At 35.8% G+C, this 26,938-nt stretch overlaps 3 protein-coding genes across 3 annotated transcripts; 1 reads left to right on the top strand and 2 right to left on the bottom strand.

Annotated features, from left to right (window-relative positions):
• Positions 1 to 9,619: 9,619 nt before the first annotated feature.
• Positions 9,620 to 11,067, bottom strand: GCK72_022867 (uncharacterized protein; the record flags this gene model as incomplete). The annotated part of the gene is made up of 5 exons (XM_053735105.1): positions 9,620 to 9,679; positions 9,736 to 10,236; positions 10,282 to 10,812; positions 10,858 to 10,911; positions 10,978 to 11,067. 5 exons carry the CDS (start codon positions 11,065 to 11,067, stop codon positions 9,620 to 9,622), a joined length of 1,236 nt encoding a protein of 411 aa, XP_053578671.1.
• A 5,057-nt stretch (positions 11,068 to 16,124) lies between these two features.
• Positions 16,125 to 17,056, bottom strand: GCK72_022866 (uncharacterized protein; the record flags this gene model as incomplete). Its single annotated transcript, XM_003102882.2, has 3 exons — positions 16,125 to 16,470; positions 16,520 to 16,762; positions 16,812 to 17,056. 3 exons carry the CDS (start codon positions 17,054 to 17,056, stop codon positions 16,125 to 16,127), a joined length of 834 nt encoding a protein of 277 aa, XP_003102930.2.
• Positions 17,057 to 25,661: 8,605 nt separating this feature from the next.
• On the top strand, positions 25,662 to 25,959 carry GCK72_022865 (uncharacterized protein; the record flags this gene model as incomplete). Its single annotated transcript, XM_003102962.2, has 3 exons — positions 25,662 to 25,715; positions 25,767 to 25,822; positions 25,869 to 25,959. 3 exons carry the CDS (start codon positions 25,662 to 25,664, stop codon positions 25,957 to 25,959), a joined length of 201 nt encoding a protein of 66 aa, XP_003103010.2.
• Between the last annotated feature and the right edge of the window lie 979 nt (positions 25,960 to 26,938).

Here is a 26,938-nt window from a genome sequence, read left to right as displayed (position 1 = left end):
GAAACAAAGAGTTCTGAACAATTGAGGAAAAAATTATAAACCTGCTATAATTGGCAGGGGGGCAAACTTTGTGGGTTTTTACAAGGTAAAAACTTCAGTTTGCATTAAAAAAGTTGGACAACGCCAAAAATATCTTTTAAAAAAAGTAGAATAAAATTACAACGCTATTAAGAAGTGGAATTGTGTACTGTTTTACGTTTTGAAATTCTAGCATTCAGAATCTTAAAAAGAGATGATCTGCTATTATCACATATCACAGATTTTAAAACTGTTTTCTATATTTTGACTTCGTTAGACTGGTGTAACTGAACCTCGTACACGAGTTCACTCTTCCCAAATTGATCTTTATCGCATCTCGATGTTCAAATTTGAAACAGTTGAGTATATAAAATCAGAGCAGCACACATAAATGTTTCGAAATTCCAACTAACCCATTGAATCAGCATTCTTTGAAATATTTAATGAACGCCTTCTTTTGATTTGGTCTGAATTTGATTTTGAGCCTTTTGTACATATAGTGAAATTTTAGCACGCACTGGAAATGACAATAAACGAAATGAGTATCTCTTGATTCACTAGGGAATGGTCTAAACTGACCGTGGAGTTCAGAAACAAGACCTAGCGCAATCGATAGACAATCGAATTTTAATGGGAAATCAGTTTTCAAAAATTGCTGAATGGCCTCCAGAATCCAGATATTCTAGTCTGAAAATGCAAACTTAATACATGTAATTTACTCGATTTTTCACCCAAATTTAGCTGTGTTTTGCTCCAAATATCACGGCACCTGAACATCACTCTCGGCCAGCGATCCGTGGCCGAGTGGTGAGTGCGTCTGTCTATGAAGCACGCTATGCTGGTTCGACCCCCGTTTTTTAAAACTTTTTTTGTTTTTCCTATTCTTCCTTATTTTTTACTTTTTGAGCCGTTTTTTCATTACATCTAACCAAAACTGCGAACGGTTCTGAATCACATGAAGTAATTTGGAAGTTAAGCGAATTAGAAGTACCGTCAGCGATATTATCTACGACAAGACGGATATAAAATACTCACGGCGCAGTTTTGGTTAGATGTAATAGAAAAAAGGCTCAAAAAGTAAAAAATAAGGAAGAATAGAAAAAACAAAAAAAGTTTGAAAAAACGGGGTCGAACCTGCATAGCGTGCTTCATAGACAGACGCACTCACCACTCGGCCACGGATCGCTGGCTAAGAGTGATGTTCAGGTGCCGTGATATTTGGGGCGAAACACAGCTAAATTTGGTTGAAGTCAGTAAAGTCAGTAAAGCGTTCTGCCGTAAAAATGGTGGTACATGTCTGAAAATTTGGTAAATCAGGTTTTTTAGGCGCTGAATTTAATGGCATTAATCATTTTTTTCGAAAACTTTTTGTTTTTACAGAAACCCCTGATTTAGGGGGTGGCATAAACTTATGACGCGCACTGTATAACATCTTCCTCCATTAATTTCGGTTTTTGTGTCGCGAGTTCAATCCAACTTTTTCAATCATAAACCGATGTTTTGTCTTTTCCCCTAGAATTCGGTTTTTTTGAAGTTATCTTTTTTAGATTTGGTCATTTTTTTCGTTTCTAATATTGTAGTAATCATTGTTCGAAAATCAGAAAATCAGAATTAATTTCACACTAACAGCTCCGTATCTCACACACTTAGTGAAAATAATGAAGATTTATGTAAAAATTGGATGACTGATGTGAGAATTATCTCACGTTTCTTAATTTTTTCTTTGTGTTCTTATGATTTCCTAACATCAGATAAGAAGGTGTTTTGTCTTATGCTCGGAAGATGTTGGACAGTGGGGTACTGGGTTTTTGAAAACATATTCTTATTGGAAACTGAGACGTTTGTGTCCATTGCCAGGTAGCATGAGGAGCAAGGAACAACAGTGATTTAAAATAGTCTTTATCAGGGGAGCTAATAAAGGGAATACAATGAGGATAACGGAAAATAAAACGGGGCGAGAATCAGTGAATAAGGGAATAGAATGAATCAGGGGTCCCGAAATCTGAGGCAGAGTGCGGCCCCGGGCTCAAAAACCCGGGTGACACCCGGGGATCCGGGATTGACAAATACCCTGGTAGAACGAAACCCGACCCGGGTAAACCCGGGGCGGGTATTACCCGGGTCGGGTATCGCCACTTTTGGATATTTGTTATTCCTGACGATTACCTTGTCACGGGCCGGCCCGGTTCGGCCGGCAGCCCGACCCGGCCCGCGCGGCCCGTTTTGAAACATGTTTTAGAAATTTTTTTGGAAAAAAAAGTTTTTGACTAAATAATTAAAATTCAATCAAAAGTTGAATATGTATGATAATTTAAGCATTTTTACTATAACTATTTAAGCACTTTTACTCTTGGGAAATTTTCAAAAAATGTGTTTAAAAAAATTATACCAATTTTTAATCCAGGCCAAACCGGATGTCGCTTTAGATTTTTTGCACCGGATATTGTGAATGTTGGTCTTTTTGCATTTCATAGTATACTGTATACCTCACAATCGTTTAAAACTCAAAACAATTTGCGATTCTGGCTACGCAAGTACCCGGGTACCCGACCCGGGTAATACCCGGGTCGGGTAATACCCGGGTACCCGGGTTACCCGGCCCGGGTATTACTCGATCCGGGTATACCCGGGTTATCCCGGGTACCCGAACCAAGAACCAGGGTTACCCGAGTCTCAAAACCCGGATTCGGGTAGAATTACCCGGGTAGACCCGGGTCTCGGGTACCCGGGGCCGCACTCTGATCTGAGGAAGGCAAAAAGAAAAACAGAAAGGAGCACGCGGTGCCGCGCAGTCTTTATAGATCAAAAAAAGAGACTAGGTAGATCAGTGTAGATCAAATATGCTTAAACACAAGATTTTTACGCTTTGGACAAGTTAATATAAATACATATACATATGATCTATAGGAGATTACAACAGAGGCAAACTGCTTCTTCAAAGTAGTCCAATTGAATTGTGTATTCTGAAATTAATTTTTATCCATCTTTTTATATCTACTGTTGTTCATGAGTATGGAGACCCAATTTTAAAGTGTACCTTTTTCCAATTTCCCTTCAGTCTTTGTTAATGTGCTCATTAAGTTTTTAGAAGTTTGTTAATCTGGTTTCCTCCGTGACCCCAGGATTCGCTTCAATGAGCTTTTGTCACAACTTTATATTTCGGAGCGGAAACTGACATATACTACGTGTAGCCCCGGAACGTTTCCAAAGCAACAAGAGATGCACATTTGAATTTATTCTCACCATCCCATCTGGTGAAACTTAAGTGGCGCAAGAAATTATACTCTTCAGAGCAGAATCCCAACGAAGCTACAAAAGATTAATCAATAGGCTCTGATAAAACTGAAGTTGGTAACACATCTACATTTTGATCTCCTCGTGATCATCCTGATATTGAAGAAACTACGTAAGTAGAACTTTTGCTTAGTTCAGAATAATCATGATTGTTTTGCCAACTGGATTAGAAACGCTACCAGGTTGTTGTCCTTTTTTCCGTGAAAGTAACAAAGTCACTGGCCGGCCGCAAACTATGCCTGGGGAGAAAAAGTTTATGTTCGTTGTCAAAGAAAACCTTTTGTCTGAAAAACGACACGATAAGCAACTGATTTGAAACCCTGAGTAAGAGAATTGAAAGCAAGTAATCTTTAAAAAAAATTTATTTGAAGAATAGAAAATTATTATTAATATTTAAACATTCAAAAATCCTTGTTTTGGTGCTTGTGGTGATGATTCTGTAATAATTTTTCCAATTAAATGTTATGAAAATGTCATGAAAATTGAGTTCAAGAATATTATTAGAACCACAAGCGTGGTAAACCACGGAAAAATGAATCTCTACTGCAAGAACAATCTTTTGAACTAATCCAACGATTCTACAAAAAAATATAGTTCAGAATCATTTTAGAGTTTTTTTTGTATTCCAAACATGATCAAAAAATTTGCCTTTATTTCAAAACATAAAAACACCAAGGGACACTGAAAACATTAGGGGACTTACATTACTAAAAAAGATAAGAGTTATTACTCTGAGATTCTCAGACTGTGAGAAAAACTGAAGAATTTGTCCTGGCTTATACCCTTATTCCTAGTTTCTTCGACTATTGACTTTAAAATCCGCTATTCTGGAATTGAGACAATAATTTTATCGAAAAAGAAACAGTGTAAAATTCTTGCTTCTCGGTTTTGCCATCGGAATAACAGAATATGTAGGAAATTTTGAAAGCGCTGAATCTTATGATGTAAAACTAGACTTACTCCATCTAAACCACTCCGACTCAATGCTGCCTCTTCTTATACTGTCCCACATGGAAATTTCTTCAACAACCTGGAATGGCATAATCTTGGCAATTTATGTTTTGCTTTCGCAACTTACCTCTAATACTTCCACCCGGCAAAGAACACGCAACCCGTCATGCCACAAAAACCCTAAAAATGATTATTTTAAGACGTATGAAGTTTTTGAAATGTAACTTACAGTAATGAAAATAAATAATTAAAAAAAATTAGAATTTCAGAAAAATAGGAAAAACATTTTCGACGTCTCCTCACATAGACATCTTGGTATAGAATGAAATAAAAACATTCTCGCCGGTAAACATTGAGAGTCTCAAGACGTGAGACACAGATTGTGAGAGTAGGACACGCCTACTTTCGTACCAGCTAACGTCTTCTCTTAAAGCTTATGCAGATTATGTATTCAGTGAAGTAGACAGATTATCCATCATGCTTTTTGTAAGCCGTATCACTTTGAATCCTCACAGCTCGGATGAGATTACATGATATAAAAACATATCACGTGTGCAAATCTTGTTTTCAATTTTCAAAGGAAATCATCTTTGAATAAGGATTAAGTGCAATAATGAATAACGGAAGATTTTCTGTGATGCATAGACTGGGATCGTACTGAAACATAACCATTATTTGGGGTTTGAAGAAAAACAGTTCAGATCTCCAAGTCGTGTTTTGTATTTTCAAGAATGACACTTTTCCATAAGATACCTATTCTTGTTTGAATACAAATAAGAGCCAGTTTCCGTGGATATGCAACCTGTGATTACAGATATGCTCTTCCCCCTACTTTTACGCCGCGAGATTATCTTCTCAATAGTGGAGACCAAACATCTCAACCGGAAATTGGATGCTCAGCGTGAAAAGTTCAATCACAGGACAAGCTTGCAGTCTTTCTCACAAAACGGAAATTATTACTGGGAGTGGGAAAGTAAAAGGACAAAGTCTACAAGATAAAACAATTTTTGATGAAGTATTCGGCTCGTTCCTCTCTCTTTCTTCATTTTGTCTTTTCAAATTATATTTGCACTTGGGAGTTCATACACCTACTACGAAGCTGTCGGTGGTTGTCTATTCACTTCTAACATATTCCGCTCCAGTTGACAAAAGCTCAACCCATTTCCATAGCATATCAAGTCAAACAGAAACGAGATATTATATGGAACTGGGATGAGTTTCAAAACGGATACGAATTTTGGGAATTCAGGTAACGTTGAAGGTTTTGACCTGTTTTCCTTTTTTGTGTTATATTTTTACTCAATGTTTTCTTTTCCAAATTGTTTTTCAGTTAGTTGAAAATGTTTTTGCTCATTGATCGTTTTATTTTTCTCAAAAAAAAAAGCTCTTTGATACCAATATTCTGCGACTGAGAGATAAAGGATAACTTAAAAACATTTATGATAGTGGGTTGACTTGAATCCACTGCACTGAACCGTGGGAGTAGTGTTTGCATTGTTGCCTCAGCGTCACTGATCACATTTTTTGCAGAAAGTCAGTTGACCAAATAAATCGAAATTATTTATGCGTAAAGTACGTCAATCCATTTTCGGTAAACACATTTTTTGAGTATTTTCAGACGCTCGGAAACACATCGCTAATCACATGAACAAAGTAGGCGTGAGAAAACGTGTTTTCTAATATAAGTCAAACTTTTATTTGTATAAAGATCTAACAAATTCTGACAGACCATAAATTGACGTCAAGAACAGAGGCTATAGGAAATTCAAAAAGCTATTTCTATGTAGATGTGACATCAGTTGAACTCTTTGCGCCACATTCCAGACTTCTACATCATGTTAGCAATATAACGGAATATCCAGAATGGGAGAAGGCAAATGAACAACATGGACAGAACGGAGCCGAGGAGCACCATTATTTGGCAAGCGACGGTTTTGATGGATTCTAACGATTTTGTTTTGTGTCGATTGTTGCGAATCTTGCTTCTTCTGCCTTCTCGAGTTCTTCGGTGGAAAGGCATCTGAAAATAAATTGTGTTTTTCAAATATAAACATAGTTAGCTGCTCAAGATGTAGCCGGAATAGAATGAATCTTTTAGTAATTTCTCTAAACATTTGTTCTGAGAAATTTTCAATAACAGCACTTTTAATGCTGACAACATTTTGTTACGTCTCACTTGTTCAGTTTATATTTCTCCATTCCGCGTACGCGTATAGTTAAACTTAGGACAAGATTGACAAACTTCATTACACCAACTTTTGGGATTAAAATAACTTAAATTTCTGACAAACTCTTATCACGAAACGCATACATTGGTTTTTTGTATTCAACTCAAACGAATACGTGGAAGAGATTTGAAAAACTGAAAAAGTGAGAATAAGCCTCTTAAATAGATTGTGACTTATGTAATTGAAAATGAAGATCCACTTTATTTAGCTGGAAAAATTATATAGACATGATCTAACGAATACATTTTTTGAAAATGGCCATTTTGTGATATCATGAGAACTGCTCATTTTTTAATCCTGTTTTATAGTAATTGTAGTTTCACAAATATGTAGGAGAGTGATCCAGTTAGCAATATTTTTCTCTGCATCTTCACCTATTCATATCACTTCAATTTAAATGTTCTTGTATGGGTCAGGACTATCTGACACCAAAATATAGAAGAAAATTTCGCGTGACACACATATTCATTCCCAAGTTAGAATATTGATTATTAGAAACACTTGCTAATTTAATTAAGTGTCCGAAGTTGAAACAAATGTGTAAAAAAAACTGAAAACGGATGAAAGATGATGTAGTATAGTGAAAGAAAACGTGAGCAGACCGGAAAAGGATGAAGCTCTAGAGGTCGCATGGGAACGGTTGCGATGTCGATGTCGGTGTTTCAATGTATTAGAAATTTTTTGAGGATTTGTGAGAAAATTGAAAGGAAAAACTTTCGAGATACAACGAATCTATGCATTTAGTGATTCGCCTTCATTGCAGTTAATTTTATTACAGATGAAAATTTAAAGAATAAAACTAAGTGTCCCGGAAGCTAAAAAATCGTGTATTGTTAATATAATCAGGTTAATAAGGTAGCTTTAGTTTCCACATTTTGTGATTAACGCTCTCATAGTAGTTTATAGAGAAAAAGTTTCAATCATGTTTCAGAAAAATGAAAAACACAATATCTTTGCCAAAATGTTTTTTTGATTGTTTGAAAAACGGAAACTCTTATGAAGAAATAAATAAAATAGGCAAAAAAGTATGTTGTATAGTAGAAAACTTGAGCAGACTCGAAAAGGATGATATACAATTTCTACAGAATTGCATCTTTTTGGTTGATGAAAGAGTCATAGTTACAATTTCTTTGTCTTGACCCTTTTATCTTTCCGCTTTTTGATGGTTCACCGTCTGGCTGAATCATCATCTATCTTCTTTTCTATTGTTTGTAAGCTCCGCCTCTATGCTTGGTATAAAAGCCCAGAGGTGAACATCTAATTTGATCTTCCAATAAATGATAACTTAACCTCCAGCCGCACTACAGAACCTTTTTAGATGAAGTTAAAAAGGTTGCTTAGAAACGGTAGCAATGTTGTCCGTGTTTCGAATTATGAAAAAATTTATTGGGAGAATAATACAGACTGATCTCACGGAAAAACAAAAAAAAATATAGAACAAAAACACCAAATGTACATCAAAGCAATTTGGAGATACGTACCACATTTTGATGATTTTTTGTTAATCATTCTTTTGATTTTCACGAGTCTTGTCTGAAAAGCTCTGTAAAGATAATAAAATGTTCAAGCTTGCAATCTTTACAGTTCCCAAACAGTGTCATTTTTGGAGAGTAGACAGACTTTTCTAAAAAAAAAGACAGAAATCAATCATGAAATGATTCATTTTTCGTTGTTTTCGGAAATATGCATCGTTATTTACTATACCTCGAACAGAACGCAAAAATGTGTTGAAACTCTTTCTAAGTAAGGTAGGTTGCTGAGTCACAAAATCATAAATACTATAATCAGACAGGCTTTCAAGGGAATTTCTGTCGGTTGTTTTTGTAGTATGACAAAAATTGATAATGTTAGAGAAAATACGAAGTCGTATAGTTATGAAGCCGAAACCTACATCTTGTCATTTGCCCGTTCAGTGTTTTTATTTTGTTTCTAAATTAAAAACTGTTTCCCACCACAACCAGATCAGTCGCCTCGTAATTTTTTTCTTGTCCCAATATAAATAAACAAAAGAAAACTTTGACTGATATAATTTATTGGCAGATTTTCTGAAAACTTCGAAGGAACACTCTAACGAAATATATTAACAACAGTTTTATTAGTGTACGCCGACCACCACATTTAGCATCTCACGAGAAAGAATACAAGAAAAATTATAGACCATCATTGTTGCTCTTTTTTCTTCTCTCCGAAGCCAGATGGACTTCTTCATAGTAGAACAAGATAAGAAATGTGATGGAAAAGAAGATAGTTAACTTAAGCCAACGCCAGAAAACATAATCGGGAGTCCACTCAACAAATTCTTCCCTCTTCTTCTTTGGGAGTGGCTCCGGCTTCTTTGGATATTTCGCAAAGAGCCTGCGCTGGCCCATCTGGAAAATAAAAAATAAGGAAAATGTAAAAAAAAATTGAAAATGGGAACAGTGAGAAAAACAAAAAAAAAAGAGAAATGAAGAGTAAAAGTGATAATAGTAGGTTAGGCTCGCTGATAAATAGTGGGTTTTATTCCAGTGGGAGGACGGAGCCGTCTAGAAAGATATTGTCGAACGACTGGCCTCCCATTTTGATAAAACTGAACATTGCAATAAGGATACAGTTGATAGATTTTCAAAATGTTTGAGTTTTCAACAAATCATTCTATTCTGTGCCCGTTTGAAATCTATCTCGCGTGGAAATTCAACAAAAAGAACAGAAGTTGTAGTGTTGACGCTGAAGTTTCTTCAAGATCTGAGAAATCATCAAAATCATTATCTTCCAGATATGAAGGACTTTGAAAAAAAAGTCGAGTTCCGATGTTCCCAGTGGGAAAAAACTAAAATTACTCGTAAAACACAGAAACAACTTTGAAATTTTATTGGAGTTCCGAGTAATTAAGATACAAAAAGAAAATGAGGGAAGGAGAGAATTAGAATACAACCGGATATATATACAAACATGAAACACAAAACTCAAGAGGGAAGTTTCAAAAACAGGGAAATTTTTCAGAATCAGTCACTATTACCAGTGGTTTTGTTTACCAGGAGTTTGGAGAAAGAATACTAGATATGGAGAAATTAAAAAAAAACAATACAACAATTGGTTTGAATCCTGCATCATAAAATCATCGACTATCAGCAAGAGGCGTCGAGTGTTTATTCCTCTGGATACTCGGATAATGAGTGCATGGAGTATTGTGGGTCTCCGGTGATCTCCTGAAAATGAATATTTCATGATTGCCTGTCTTGGAAAAAAGACAATTTTCTCTCACCTTTCGAATTTCCAGAAAAGGGGGCATGAGTTCTTCTGCGATTTCGGTTCCTCTCGGGACAGTAGTGAGTGTTTCCAAGAAGACCAAGGGGATTCCATTCGCTTTTGGAGGAAATGGGTCCGAGTAGGCATCCAACTTGAAATAGAGAGATCCATGAATAAAACATCTTCTATTCTTAAAAATCGACGATCTTGCATTGTCCTTTATTTTCAGGAGTGTGTTGAATTCTTCCTTATTCATATTCTTCCTCGTCTCTGTGTAGTCATCCGATGTCTTCTGGTATTCACGACTGGTCAATGTGAACGTACAATGACCGTTTTGAGTGCGACGACGAACACGTTGCTGAACTTTAGCGTCAGTGGACACCAAATAAAAATGTTCGATTTCGAACTCCTCAAATACTCCAAAGTTGTTCCAGTCGACGTTTTCCACAAGCCACTTTCTTTTCATTGACCCTTCAGCAACACCGTGACTTGGGATTCCAATGCGGTCGCAAACAATCTAGAAAAAAACAATCACTTGGGAAGTTTGTAATTTCTGACAAACCTGAATAAGCTTGTTGACTTTCTCATCAAAACTTGCAACGTTATTGTCGATGATGCTGAAATTTGGGTGTCCAATCCAACATGATCTCGTTTTCCGGTCGAGATCTACTGCATGCTGAAGATTCTCATTTCTTGCCTCGTTGTTCTCCAATGTGTAATGATCCTCAGCTCCAATGGCGGCAGTGACCAGATGTACTACCTGATCATATCGGCTGCTTAGGAGATCAACTTGGTTGAGTTTCAATTCGTCGAGCATATTGATCCAGTCGTCAGTTGAACAATAAGCAGAAGGATCCATTGCACCCCGGTCGCAGATAATCAAGACATTTGTTTTGTTTTTGAATGAATCTGCCAGTCTGAAGTATGTCCTCTCTATTTGCAACATCGTGGCAAGAAGATCCTGTTGAAAGCCATATACTTGGTCTTCGCCGAGATCCGAGAATTTGATTCCCCCTCCTAGAAGAACAGTAGCTGCTTCTGCAACAGTATAAACAAGCCATCCCAAATTTCTGAAAAAAGAGGCGAGTTTTTTCTGAAAAATAATAATATGGTAAAGATCTTCAGAGGATAAACCAACCAAGGCGGTCGTCTTTCCTGAGCACGGTCCTCCAGTCAACGCCAGTTTGTAAATCTAAAAAATGTTTTTATTCACAAGGAACTCAGAAACATATAAGTGAGAGTAACACGAATAGCTCACCCTGAACTGGAAAAGCAATAACGGGATCGATTGTAAAAAATATTGGTCTTCTTCCTCAAGCGGTGGTTGGGCTGAAGTGGATGCCATCATACGATTGGTGGAACGAAGAACACTGTAACATAAATTTTATCGAACAGATTCGAAATAAGAGAATAAACCGGAAATTGTGAAGAATACAAGATTAAAATGTTTTCGATGTCTTTTTAACGGAATATTCCATAACAAAATAATGTCACATTTTATCTAGATGAATTCAGGAGTGATAGAGAAATCTATATGAAAAAATAAGAAAATATTTGCACGAAGTGGGATTCGAACCCACGCACCCATACGAGTACCAGAACACCCAGTAGACCTCGAACTTGAGGCAAGCAATATACGCTTGAGTCTGGCGCCTTAGACCACTCGGCCATCCGTGCGTTGGAAAAAAGATAGCGAGAAGTACTAAAAGAAGGGGAGGAAAAGAGGAGAGATGGTGGAGTGTGGTTTGTAAAACAGGCGCAATAAATCTCACAGAGATTGAGAAATTATTGTACAGATAAATTAGTTTAAAGTTGTCTTCATTTTTTTAATTAGCAAAGAGGTGTTTTTCATCGAACTTTTCGGTTGCAACACAAAATTCACAGTATTTATATGTTTAAATTGAACGTCTATAAAACTATGGAAAAGGTCTGTGCAAAAAATTGAAACACTGTATTCCCTCTGATCCCGTCTAATGGAATCGTCTCTAACACTAACGAATTTTTAAAGCTATTTTGAAAAACAGAAGCGCTCCTTTTAATTGGAAAGCACTCTCTGTTAATAGCCCATCCGAGGTCATGAACACTGGGAAAAATCCAAAAATTTTGAGTTTTTGGCAGAAAAAAATGATCTTGACGTTAAAAAGGGGATGTTGGATTTTTATGAAAATTTAGCTGTTTTCCATTGTTATTCTTATTTTCATTCACATCCGCTGAAAAAAATCAGTTGAGAAATGGAAGCGCACTTTTCATTAGAAACACTCTCCAAAAGAAGCACACTAAACAATTGATACAAAAATTAAAAGCAAATGCGCCCACTGATGATCTTCATATTTTACTAAAAAAAAACCGGCTGATTAGTATCCGTGTGCCGAAGCCGTTGAGAAAGTATACCATTTTTCTAAACTACACTAAAAGCCCACCACCTCTCATTTTTCTTCGAGTCATTGTTCTATCATTATTTTCAGAGAACTCATTAATAATTTGAAAGCTCAATTTTGACTTTTTCAAAGTTGATAAATAGAGTATTCAAAAAAATAATAGAGAAAAGGTCTCAAATGCAACTAATCAAGAATATTTATAATGAATTGACCCCTATGTGTCCATTTCCATATAATTTTTCGTGCTATCCATAATTCAATCGATCAAAATTAGTATACAGCAGAGACTACTTAACATTCCAGAAGAATAATTGCAAATAGAAAGATTAAACAACACTAAACACCGAGAAACTTATTTGCTATTCCAGAAAATGGTCTTGAAACCGACAAATATACCTTTCAAAAACTGTATACAAAATGTTTTAACACACGTAATAAAACACATGTCTCTTTTCTTTGTTCGTTTTATAGCCAGAAAATATTGGAAATTGAAGAAAAATGGGAATAAAAAATGTTTGGCACTGTGAGTGAAGAGAATGGGAGTTTAAAAAATTTTGAAAAGGTTTTTTTTTAAATTGTAATTTTCAATATAGAAAAAACTCTACACACATATTTTGGCACACGTTTTGATTAATGTGAAGCTATTTTTGATTAGATATGAAAATTACATCTGACTTCTGGAGCTCTAGAACGATACTCGAGGGATGAAAAGCCGATTTAACTTAATTTTTTTGTTTCTTAAGTGTTTTCCAACATTTTGAAACAAAAAACTGTATAACTCCAAGAAAAAAATGTAAGGTTTTTTTTTTGAATTTTCAAATTATGATCAGGAAAAATCCATTGGCGAAAAAATCAGAAACGGAATTGTTTCAAAAAACAGATTTTCATTCTTGTCACGGGCCGAGCCGGGTCGATTTCCAAATTTTCACCGGCCCGGCCCGGTCAGTTAGCTACCGGTCTTCCCGGCTGAAGCCCATTTTTTTTCGAAAAACATGTTTTTCTTAGCAGTAATTTTCGAAAAAGTGGTTTTTGGGGCATTTTCTGCAAAATTTCGACTGATTTGATGATTTTTATTAGTTTTACAGTGTACTTAGTGATAAAAAAGCACTTGAAAGTTATTTTTGGGGTGCAAAAATTTCTAAAAATTTTCCACCTGGGCCGATCCGCTTGGTCGGCCCGTCAAATGACAAGAATGCAGATTTTCTTGTTTCTGTATATTTCAGGTACATTTCTAAAATAAATGTCTAAAATAATAAAAAAACGGACACGATTCAGCAGAGCTACACATGAAAGTATAAATCTGCACTCATTTACGCTCGCTACTGTAGTTGGAACCCGGTGACACTCGAAATCGAGAAATCAGGGGAAAAAACGATGATGGCGCAAAAAAGAAGAAAAAATAGAAAATTGGAGAGAGTAAACCAAATATTTTTGATTAGGAGACAAAATGAGGAAAAGGGACGGAAGGCAGCTTCTTTTATATGTACTAGAGACTGTAAGAGAGATGGTTCTTTGTGAAAAAGTAAGTTTTTTTCTCCTTTTTTGATCAGTGAAAGGATACGAAAAAGCTTATTTCTGAAATTTGCTGATAATTTTGCGAAGATTACTTTTGTGTATTTTTCGATAAAACCTCATGAAGAACAATAAAAATACAGAAAATCCATATCCAGAAAGGAGAAAATCAAAAAAGAAAAAAGAAAAAAACAAATAGCGCCCAGAGGAACAGAACCCAGACCTCTTGCCTCCGGACCCAACCTCTTACCCACTCGACCAACCAACGGTTGAAAAGGTGATTATCTGGGGAGTGAGGAAAGTAGCTCAACTTCATTCTCTACTCGGACGATTCATATGGTTAAGAATCGAGATCAGAGCTGAACTTTGAACTAATTTCTCTCGATTCCTAGAGGCATTCGGCAAAATTTGAAAACTGTTTTGGAAGTTTCACAACTCAAGCTTTCCAACTACATAGGTCTCGACCCGTAACTCCATCTCGACTCAGGATTCTTCCCTAGTTAGAAAAATCCGAAGGGTGGTTGGTCACTTAGACCAAGAGGAGCCTAAGTCATCGAAACAACAGAATACCAGTAGGAAAAAATGCAATTGTAAAAAAGGAAAGAGGTGATGTGAGGAATTATGTACAAAAGAAGTAATTACAAAAATAATAAACAAGAAAAAACAAAACTTAATCTTTACCGAAATATGGTCTCCTTTTCTCTGATATCGCGATCTTTTACAAAGACTGAACGGGAGAATATGCTTGCAAGAATTTTCTTCAAATCCAAATGCTCACAAAGGCAAAAATAGGCAGGTCCCGTCATGATGCATCTGCAGAGTTGTTCATCGAAAACGCAGTTGGAATCCTAAGCATCTGCGAGGCTGGGGCAATTCAAATTTTCCATTGAGTCTTCTCGTCGGGCGCCCTCGGTGACTCGAATCAAAGCTGACCGAGTTATGAACAGAACCGTTTTGACAGAAAACTCCACTTGGACCAAATTTTAAAATTGTCTCAAACGTGCATCACAACTTCATTTTTGTACAGAATTTTTTTGAACTGGATCATTTCGATAGAGACAAATGCGCGCTTTCTTATGGTATAAAAATCTCGGTGACTCGAACCAAAACTGACCGAGTTATGAACAGAACCGTTTTGACAAAAAACTCCACTTGGACCAAATCTTAAAATTGCAAAACACCTGCAAATGGCGAACACCAGAGACTTCATTCTTGGTAACACGTGTGATTACCCTCACGGCTACACAGAATCCAGCACCAAAATCATCGGATGCAACTGTCGTGATGGGTGCACTGAACATTCGGTGAAATCAAGATGTTGATAGATTGCTTATTGCCCATCAAACGCTAAATGTCATATAAACTGAAATGTTCCAGTTTGCGTGGAAGATGGAATGAAACCAGAAATAACGCTTCCTGAAAGTACAATCTCTATCGATGAGGCTTTGATGAAGAAGCATATCGAGCAGGTAACACAGAAGTTAAAAAAGACCGTAGAAACAGTTTGTGGTTTGTTGCTAAATCTAGTTCGAGACAACAATACATGATATTTTTCAATGATTCTGATGAGTATCATACTCATCTACTTCATCTACAATTACTGTAGGGATGTTCTCACAATAATCCAAACTTATCGGAACCATCATCTGGATTCACTCCTTGTGGCATATTGCTCATCTCAAAATTGTATTCAGGTAAAAATGTTCTCAAATAATAAATAAACGCAATATTTTTTATTATCTTTGATTGGAGATCAGCCTCAACCACAAATATATTCCGATTCGTCCGATAATGAGGATGATCACGTTGTCCCTTTCTGTGAGCCTGGCCAGAGATTTTCTGAGCGTTCCAGTAATCCTCCGCCATCCTACTCGTCTTCTGGATCTGTCAGGAACAAGCTATGTCAGAAGAGAGACAGATTTTTCTTGAGCATTCTATTTTGTCCATAGTTTCTGAGAACATTTGTCCACTAGTCTTTCTCTTTTTTTTGGCTGGTTCCGGAATTTTATTATTTTCTACTCAGCCTTTTGACTGCAGAAATGGAATCTGCGTAGTCGAATGTACCTATGTCCAAATTTATAGGTCGTTTGAAAGTGGCGTCTCCAAAGACTTCCCCTGTAAGATATTTACATTAATGAGTTCACTACCCGATCTTGAGCCGGTATATAAAATCTTATCTGCGTTTAACATCACAGGGAATTTGCAATTGGCCTTGCGAGAGCTCACTTTTTTTTGAGGAATTTGATGGGTTTCTGAATGAACAGCTTAGATAATACAGGGTGAACACTGAATAATAGTAAAAACTCATACTACAGTTAACTCGATTGAAATAACAAATTATCGGAATCTCACAAAAATAGGAATCGACTTTGTATATTGTTACTAGTGTTATGATAATATATTAATTACTAATAGTAATAGTTTGAATCTGAAAATTTGCGCTCTTCTTTGAAAAAGTTTGACAGTTGAAAACAGGCAGAATATTTTATATTTCGAAATAGTCCCAAAACAAGTATCAACAAAGATACAATAGATCACGTTGAGCCATTCTTGTGAACAGCACATCAAAAACATCCTGAGTGACGGTGTCCATTACTGTCATCCAGAACAGATCAATTTTTTGGATGTTCCTAGTCACTCGGCAGACATGGTCATCACTTTTTGGGAGATAGCGAGCCTTCCGATAGGTTCTCATTTGTGTGTCTAACTTTCTGTTTCCTGTGACATCCATATCATGAATCCATTCCGCAGTCATCTGGTCCTTATCAAAATTCGTTCTTTTGTAGTCGTTTTTAAATTTTTCTCCAACAACACCAGTATCCTTTTCTGACAAACTGATTGCATATATTTGATTTTGTGATCTTGAATTTTATGAGGTAGATGGTAAACTAAATTTCAAAAAATGATTACCGTTTTGTCCTATCAATTTTGTCCAATTGATGATTTTCTTGTATTAATTGAGCGCTGCCACAGTTATGGGTAATTCTGACATCCGGAATCAATATATCCATCACCCTCACTCGAAAATTGAAACCACCGACGTATGATATTCTAGTGGTGTCTCGCATACTGTAGGCAGTGTCATAGATTACAAGAGCTTCATGTTCAAGAACTGTTCTGTTGGTGCAATGTGGAGGAACACGCATAACAACGCTGAAAATCAGAAAAATTTTAAAGTTGTATTGTAACATAGATGACTTACGATCCTAGTAAAGAATAATATATTGTTGCACAGAACACAGGCTTGTCACATTTTAGGACACCTCCGTAATAGATCATAGAGTGCGGATTGGGGTACTTCGAGGTAAAAACATTATCGAATCTTTCCTTCATTCTTTGATTGAAACCGTCGTCTTGCTCGGTTGACATTAGATTGTTGCCACATTTTGCAATTTCTCCGAAACTGGTCAGTAGGAAAAATAAAAGCAAATGTTTTACAACTCCCATTCTGAAAAATGTTGATTTGAACGGAAATAATAATATAACGCTTTTTGTTAGATTGTTAGATATACATATTAGTGACCGATTATCTAGAAATTTGCAAGCAGAGTGAGATAACGGCAGCTTTTATTTCCTAGGCTGAATAAAGTCTTTCTTTTTTGGCCAATGTTAGAGTTCATTTCTAAAAATTGAATGAGAGGCGGAGTTACGTGAAAAACTAGCACTCTTGAACGTTGTCTAGCCTAATAAACATCTTTTGTGGAACATGTCAAAAACCCAAAAATCATCAAGTTCCGTTCTGAAATAGTTCGGAAAAATTAAGTATTCAATATCAATAGCAACCACAGCAAACATTAAACACCATAAGTATTATCCCAAATTTATAGATTTTTCCAAAAACTAGGGAGCAATCATTCGGAAACTTTGAAATAAGATTGTTTCAAATTTAAATAACTAAATAGTTTATTATCCATACAACATATGTCAATAGACTCCTATCATCCGCTCCAACACTGTGCAAAAATGACGTAGCTGATTTCTTATCTGATAAAAACTTTGATGAGTTTACCATTCCGGTAAATAGAGACTCAAACGGACTGTACTAGAAAAATATTCTGTAGAAAGAAAACTTTCCGAAACTTAAAATAACACTGCAAACTTTAGAAAAATCCTTTTTTATCAAACCACTCTTTTTATAATAAGAGGTTGTTGGTTGAGCACGCTTCCCAAAAACCAATCGCTTGGTGAGATGACACAGAGAACACAAATATATATTCAATGCCTGTTTGTAATATTCGCAATTTTTGGAAACCCTGTCTTCAACCTCATCTCGTATAGCAAGAAGTCATTTTTCATTTTCTCTGTCACTTTTTGGTCTCTTCTCGCTTGATATCTCATAAAACGGAAATTGATGATGGTGAGAACACAATGAGAGGGAGAATGAGAGAGGTGCAATTTTTCTCGAAAACCTAAGCTGAGAAAAGAGAACGAGAAATGATCTTGAGATGAGATTTGGAGAAAGAAATGGAAAAAACTGGGAGAACGGAGTTAAAGTGAGATAATCATTGGAGGGCTTGATATTAGTTTTAATTCTTTGGAAATTTTGAGAACATTTAAAGAAAATTATATGAACAACTAGCACTGAGATTAAAACTTGTTACTATATTTCGTCATGAAGGTTTTCGTCATGAATCTGTTCTGTATCTTTTAAAGAATTCCCTCCTGTAAAGTACACAGAAATAGGTGAGCTTCTGTTTTTGAACATTTCCAATTAACTGTTTTGTTAGACTTCATTATCAGTCAGTTTTCATTTTCAAATACTCCCTGATTCAATTTGATAAATCATACTGGTCTCATAGTGTTCTGTTGTTCTCTCGCACCACATGCCATCTGGACACATTTCAAAACGTCAGTTGCTGCGAGAGGAAGTGGGATGTACCAGGCAATCTTTATATCTCTCATCTTTTCTCTTCTCCAAACAGGCAAATCCACGCCAGTTTAACCTCAGGATGTCTTAATGGATAGACGTCGAAATAAAAACAAAAACAACTGATTATTTTAAAATTCTAAACATTCTTTGTTTTTATATTTTATTCAGCTATATTAGTGTGTAACTTTTGTATTTGTTTGAAAACAAAGATGCTATTCGAGATTGTAAGTTTCAGACTAATCTTTTGATCACTGTTTGAACTAATTTTTCAGGTTCCTTTGCATCTGTTGGAAAAATGATTCAAATCGCCTTCAAACCCAGAGAGGAAAAAAGTAAGTTTCTACCGCGGTAGTGTAACACTGTTGTTTTTGTAAATTTTAAGCACCACAATTCGAATTGAACCAAATTGCTTTTCAGAATGATGCACGGATCATGACCATCGAGTAGGGTCAAAAGCCAAGTTCAAACCAGCGGAGGACAATACGAGAGGTAAGAGTTTTTTAATAATGTTCATTGCGGTGCGATAACGTTTACACAGCTCAGAAGTTCTGCTTTAAAATAAGTTTAACAAATTTTCAGGTTGACGAACTAATTCGATTCTAACCTCAGTCGGAGGAGGTGAAAAGTGAGTTTCGAAATCGGATGGAAGACTTGCAAGGCGGAAGGTGAGCTTTCTTTTCAAGAATTATTATTTGAAATTCTCTTCTATCAAATATCTGTTTTCCAGAGTGAAGGATACATCGGAATGCGGCTGGTTAATCCCAGCTGAAGTTGCCGAGCACGTTTTGAAAGTTTGAATATTTTTTTCACGCCTATAATAAATTTTTAATTTAGAATTTCTCTCAATAAAAACTGTTTATTATTTTTCCAACATGATGAAACCATTACAAATCTGCGGAAAAATTAATGTAAGAGAAAATATTCATGTCTTTGAATAAGTAGCGAACAAAGATTCCAGGTCTAAATTTATCTTTCCAAAAACTGTTAAGAGAAAATGAGGGAGGAGTATAAAAAGGAAGTTATTCAAATCTTAAGAAACAGAGAATTCATTTTGAAAAATTCAAACACAGATGTAAGACTTAACAACCAATGTTGTTCGTTGTGTGGTTTTACAAATAGTTTTGAGCCAAAACTTTTGTTTTGTGTTGTGAGGTAACACATAAATCAAATAAAAACACGTGAACTTAAAAAAAGTTATTGGTTTTGTTGTTGTTTGGGCCGGATTTTTAGATTTATCTGAATTCAGATAGTACACCCACCAAGTTTCAGTTCAATTGGTCCGCGCACAAAAAAAGTCAGTTTCGGGCACAATCGGACTTTTTGGGCCGGATTTTTGGATTTATCTGAATTCAGATAGTACACCCACCAAGTTTCAGTTCAATTGGTCCGCACACAAAAAAAAGTTCGTTTCGGGCCACAATCGGACTTTTTGGGCCGGATTTTTAGATTTATCTGAATTCAGATAGTACACCCACCAAGTTTCAGTTCAATTGGTCCGCGCACAAAAAGAGTCAGTTTCGGGCACAATCGGACTTTTTGGGCCGGATTTTTGGATTTATCTGAATTCAGATTGTACACCCACCAAGTTTCAGTTCAATTGGTCCGCACACAAAAAAAAGTTCGTTTCGGGCCACAATCGGACTTTTTCGGCCGGATTTTCGGACTTATCTGAGTCTGTTATATCTATCCTATAAGATTCAAACCGAACGGGCCACATTTAGAAAATCTCAAAATTTTATTTCAAAAAACAAGTGACGTGGACGTAAAATGTAGATCTTATCAGTAGGGAGAGAGAGGGGTATATAGGAAGGGAATTTCCCAAATTTCACTCATTCCCGAAATTTCAATCGGTGACTTTCTTTCTCTCTCTTTCTCCCGGTTCCGAAAATGCTCTCTACCATCGTAAGTTTCTTCTTTTTAACAGAGAAATTGTAAAAATCGTTTGATTTCAAGTCTTTCTTCTAGTGGTTTTCTTGCTTGACTTGCCGTCAATTTTGATCCATGTAGAAACCGTATTCACAAGGAGCTCCAAGATTTGTTGACTTACGAGTGAACTCTTCAATACACAATGCAATAAAATATTTCATCCTCTGAATCTCTTATTTTTGAGTTATTTCCTGGAAAGCAAAAAAAAATAATGGGAAACTTTTAGAGGATGAGTCTGGATGGGGGATGGCGTTTTGAGAGTAAATAACCGCTATTTTGTAGCAAATTTTACACTGATTCCGAAAATGTCGTCCGTTTGAGAAATGAAGTACTGTGAACCTGTTTCTTCACGTTTTTCTGAGAATCAACTTGAGAAGTGAACATTTTTCCAAGTTTCAAAACTGATTTTATACACAGTTTCTGAATGTAATTCGTGATCTATGTGTGAGTGAAAGATTGGAAACAAAATTTGGCTACGTTTCTCATGGAAAAAAAGTTGTTTCTTCACTCTTTAAACGTTTGTTGATAATTTCCCTTTGATTTCTGACTTTACTTCATGGTCGAAAACTAGCACAATAAGGGTACCTGGATCCATAATAAGGGATCCATTCCCTATCAATATTCCACTGTTTCCACTTGCAAAATTTTCTTGACAATGCAACATTTATAAAACTGTTGACTTTCCGAAGTGAAACTTTTCAGATTATGAAACTTTCTTTGCTCTTCCGCTCAGAAAATTTTCACCAGCTGTCCGGAACTATTATTTTACTATTTCACTTTGAAACTATTATTTTATTTTCATGATAGAGAAAACCGAATAAAAACTGAAATTTACTAAAGGTAGAATTCATGGACACTTCCAAGAGAAATAGATTAGAATTAAAAAAAATCAGAATTTCAATGAGATTCTCGTGTTATATTTCCATACATGTTTTCCACTTTTTTCATATAAATCATAATTTATTAATTTATTTAGAAAGTGTAACTGGTTTTTTTTAGGGAAAAAAAATTCTCAATCCTGTGACTTCCCGTTTGTAGCAAACTCTGGGCTCTATCCTATTTTAATGGTCCCATAGGAGTTTAATGGTCCCATAGTGATTTTAATGGTCCCAAGTGATATTAATGGTCCCAAGTGATATTAATGGTCCTTAGGGATTTTGATGGTCCTAAGTGATTTTAGTGGGCCCATGTATTTCTAGTGGTTCCATAAGGATTTTATGGGTCCATTAGGATTTAAATGGTCTCATAGCGATTTTGATAGTCCCATAGCAATATAAGAAAACTGTCTCGCGCCGGCCCGTGGGGCGGAGCCAGACTGTTTTCTGGTGAGAGACAATGATCTAGAGAAAAAGCAATAGAGGGAAAAACCATTTGGAAGGTGAGACATGTGGAATGTGTCATGTTGCGGGGGAGGAGAGGGTGCCCTTTGGGCCCGTCTCCCATCCCACCTCATGACGTCATTGATAATAAAGAAAGGAAAGTACGGATCGAGTACAGATACAGTACTACTACTATTTTAGAATTTCTAATTTGATAAAGGATACTTCCTTTGACCGGTTACGCACCCGATGCCTCTAAGATGAGAGGAAGACAGTTCCTCCATTTGTCCAGGACAGGCCAGCGGCATACTCCGCGGCAGCCATGCTCTCTCTAAAAATCTTTCTTACAGAAGCAGACCATCTTCACCACCAAGAGACCCACACGTTTTTTAAATTTGTTTGACTTTATAATTTATAAAAATACGCTCTACTTCTCTATAGATATATACTTATATTTTTAATGAAAACATAAAAAAATTAATGAAAAATTTTTTTAATGAAATTTACTAAATAACATGCGCGCAGCTGAATTGCTTATCAAACAATTTCTGATTCCGCATTTGAGCACTAAACTTGTTATGAAGCCTTTAAAATCTTGTGGGACCCATAAAATCATTATGGGACCACTAGAATTACATGAAGCCCTTAAATTCCCATAGGACCACTAAATTCCCATAGGACCACTAAAATCACTTAGGAACACTAAAATCACTTAGGACCATTAATATCACTTGGGACCATTAATTTCACTTGGGACCATTATTATCACTTGGGACCATTAAAATCACTATGGGACCATTAAAATAGGATAGAGCCAAATTGTTTTATTGGCAAAACTGAGAAATCTAAATAAGTTTACTCGATACCTGAATGTCACCTTCTGAAAAACGCTTACCAGTTTGATTTACTGTAAAACTCCAGAGATTATGCAGTAGAGACCATAAAATCTCGATACTCTCAATTTTTTCGTTTTGCTTTTTTCCTAACTTTTTTATTCGATTGTGTCCCACTAGTTTGTATATAAGAGAATTTCGGAACTTCCAGTTTAGAGAGCTTCCACTCTTGGTGCACCCGACATCTTCCATGAGACCATTTCATGCACGTTTCTAGAAAAAACTTCAAAATGCTCAATTTATAGTGATTTCTAGAAACGTATTCCAATGTATAACTGCCATTTCGGATCGCATATCATATCCAGATTTATCGTTGCGTTTTTCAGAAGGTGACATTCAGGTCAAATATCGAGTAAACTTATTTAGATTTCTCAGTTTCGCCAATAAAACAATTTTTATTTAAAAAAAGACGTTTTTATTAAAAATGTATTATACTTTCACGTGCACCATGGGAATATTTAATGAAAAATTCAACGAAAAAGTGTACCATAAAGGTGCGATTTGACAACTTGGACAGCTCATAATTTTTTTGAATCAAATTTCCTGACCTACCTTCAAGAGAATTTTATTGTCCAGCCGAAATTCTGCGTCGATTCATGTTTAAAAAAATTTTCAATTCGAATAGCGCAGTCCCCCTTTAAATTAATAATTCTTTAACTCACATTCAAAGTTAGTCATAGTAGCTAAACCAAACTTCAGCCTGTTTGGTATCTGCCGTGCTCAGCGCACTTTTTTGATCAAATGAAACAAAAAAAAAACAGAATCACCAATGATCTTTCATAAGTCAAAGATCACAGTCTTGTTCTCTAAACCCGTCTAGTCCATAAGAGTATGATGTATTATCATTTTTCAGGTTACGTCATAATTGTTATCAGTACAATGTTTAATTCCAGGTTGAAGATAAATTTTATTCCGCCTTCTCACTTGTTTTTTTTCTTCTAATTTTTTGTTATTTTCCACTATTTCACCAGTCTCAAATACCTTGTCAATCTCGAATATCTTTTTAGTTCAACACATTAACCACTCATAATTTCAACAATGCCTATTCAACGTGTGTCTTCCAACCAATCTAATCCACCGCCACAACAGGTAGACTATCTTGTTTTTCTCATGTTTCTCAAAAAATTTTTCAGATGTTTAGTCTTCTACTAGGGCAAGAAGAAACAGAGTGTAACAGAAAAATGCGGTGAAAATTTCAAAAAATCATCTAAACAAAATTGTTGTTTCAGTATTGCTTGTATTCCAATTTCGCTGATAGTTGCACTCATAGTTGTGGTTCTCTACGTCGTATTGGTTCAAAGTCGATTAAAATGAATTTTGCTACTTATTTTTGTCATCGTGGATGTGCTAAAATATGATAAACATATTTCATTCCACAGCTGTGTATCTTCTTCTTACATCCTGAGAAATGAAAGTACCAAATATTTTCTGAGCAGTTTTAAATTCGATTTGCTTTTTTCATATGAAAAACCCATGCATGGTACGGGAAAAAATTTGTCGGTTACAGCAATATTCAGTACTTATTCTTATTTTTGAGTTTTTTTTCAAAGTTGTAGTTCAGAATACAAATGATGTGAGAAAACTTACGGAAATGTGCAATTTGACAATCAATAAGTTTTTCTCGCTGCGGACATATCATTATTCTAATTTGCCTCGTTTCTGACAATGAGAAATATATTTTTGTTCTAACTCACACTCACTTTGAAAAAATCATTAAAAAATTACACAAAAGATTTAAAAAAGGTAAAAATAACAAACATAACTGTGGGGGGAATTTTGATGAAAGCATTTTTTGTGGATTTTTTGGCACATAATGATTGAAAGATAATCCTGGATGGTCTAAACAAGAAATAAAAACGTATCTAGCAGCGAGTGGTTTCGATCCACCGACCTCTGGGTTATGGGCCCAGCACGCTTCCACTGCGCCACGCTGCTGTTGGAGATGGGCAGTCGGCTAGTCCGTTATGTGTACACAGTGGGTGGCATTGAGAGAAGAACAATCATTCACAGATGGTTGTTTTTAGAGGCGAGTGAGGTGGGAAGGATCTCTCAAAACACACTCTAGATTAAAAAAAATAGAGACCATTGGAAATTAATCAGGGTAAACAAACTTTCAATATTCAAGAAAACATAATTTGACTAATATCTGGAAAATTACTTGATACCTGTAAATTGTATTATTTTTGTACTTTAGAGCTTTTATGGCGAAAACCTGTGCTATTCTGAACAGAAATGGGTTTTCTTGAGAGCAATATTAAGTTCAAAAATTTTAACTTTTCGATAAGTAGCTGTACAAAATAATGTCAACAAATTATATCAACGAGTTTGATTTACACAGCACGCAAGAAACTACAGGTTTGGCAATATTATTCACACCGGGGCTTGCTGTCAATTTTTTTCATTCTACAGATCAATTACACAATTTTTAACGGCTTGTTCAGCGCATGTCTATATACTTTATGTTTCGAATTAAAAAAAAATTAAATGCCTAAGCATTTTAGACGTTTTTTTTTAAATTCAATCCATTTCAAATGTTTTCTTATTTTTTCGTGGCAGATGTGTTAATGATTTTTTTTCTTATTTTAAGAATCCCAGGAAACTATGAGAAAGTGCTTAACGAATGTTGTCCTGTTTCTAATTATGTCACTCATTCCATCTTCCATATGGCTTTGTGCCTCTGATTGACAAAATTTCCCAATGTGAAATGAATTATTTTTCATTCAATTTCACTTTCGATTCCTAGTTTGTGGTTCAAATCGTGTTTGGTTCATAAGAAGTGATCATTCAAAAACAAATTTCCTCTTTTCTCTTCGATCCAACTAGAAAACGGAAGTGTACTCGCTAATCCGTCTACTCATAATTAATTCTTCTGGGATTTTTCGCGTGCGTCAGATTGCTATGGGCGCTAATTTCATTCTTATTTTCATTTCATTCTTACTTTTTTCTTCCATGCTTTTCTTATGAGATTTGGAGTATTCCAGAAATTTTCGAATTGTCAGTTTCCTGGTTACCCTGTGAAAATAGTTTTTTTTTAGTTTCTCGCAATGTCGTCCCAAAATGCTGGTGCAGTGAACCCAAACCCACATCCACCAAACCAGGTAACAGCGTTAATTGAAAAATTCTAGAAAAATAATCAATAAAATTTTCAGATGTTTCCAAATGCGGGAACAAACCGCCAAGAAACGGAAAGACAACGAATGTTCCGGTGCGCGATACGCAATTGAAAACTAATGAAACGTTCATTTTTACAGCCGTGCCTGCGTTCCAGTCACCGTCGTTTGTGCTATCCTCGCGGCCGTCATCTATTACGTCATCATGTATCACACTGGAATTTTGAAATAAGAGATAAAAAGAAAGCTAATTAGCAGAAGTGTACATAATTGTGGGTTTAGAGATTTTGGATTTCGAATTCCGGCTTGGGCACTTCCAAATTACAATCATTATCACCAAACGAAAAGCAAAAAAATGTTTTAGGTGTTGGAAACTTGACAACCGTTGTTTACTTTTTTCATCACGTATGAGGAAGTGCTTACTCATTTTGTAGATTTTGAGAAATTAATCGAACTTCCGGCTTTCGAACTCTGCTATTCTTTACCTCTCATTTTGTACAAGTCTGCTAAACGGCTCTATCGAAAAATAAAGTTTTGTTGAGAATTTGGTTTAAGGAAGAATTAAGGAATAAATTACCGGAAAGTTTTGTAGTTGCACCGCAGATGTTATTTTCCGGGCATGTTCTTAAGGTCTTCTTGTCTCTGCCGCCTGAAGCTCCGCAGTCAAAATTTTATATTTTGAGTTGATTTTATTCATAGATAAAAACTGTTCACTGTGTTTTTAGACGTTTCACTTTTATTGGGTCTTAGGCCGTGTCCTCTAGAAACGCGGGGTTTTAGATTAAGCTTCACAAGTCCCCGGCTTTAATCAAGATTTGAGAGGCTCTGGCCTTGCATCAACTTTCTTTAGTTCTACTAATTGGAAATCTTGAGTCCTACTGCCTCTGACGTGGATAACGTGATACTTGAGCTCACTGATTCACGAAATCAGGTTCTATTAACAATATCATCAATCTGATTCACTTACTTCTCAGCATTTACTTCGAATCATCATCCCTCATGAGCTCTTTGAACTTTAAGTATTAGAGCTCATTCCGTATTCTATAAACATGAATCACCTGACTTCATCCCAAGACGAATAATCAGAAGATTTTGTGATTAAAAACTACTACGCAAGTTCTGACTAATTGATGACAATCATTAGTCAGTCTAGAGAGAGTTCTTTCGTTTTTGTTGATGACAAACGTGACTGAAGTGCGTAGGGTTCAAGA

This window comes from Caenorhabditis remanei, chromosome X, assembly GCF_010183535.1.
Source record: "Caenorhabditis remanei strain PX506 chromosome X, whole genome shotgun sequence".
NCBI lineage: Eukaryota > Metazoa > Nematoda > Chromadorea > Rhabditida > Rhabditidae > Caenorhabditis > Caenorhabditis remanei.
Note: the sequence above shows the minus strand (reverse complement) of the source record. Positions and strands in the feature narration are given on the sequence as shown.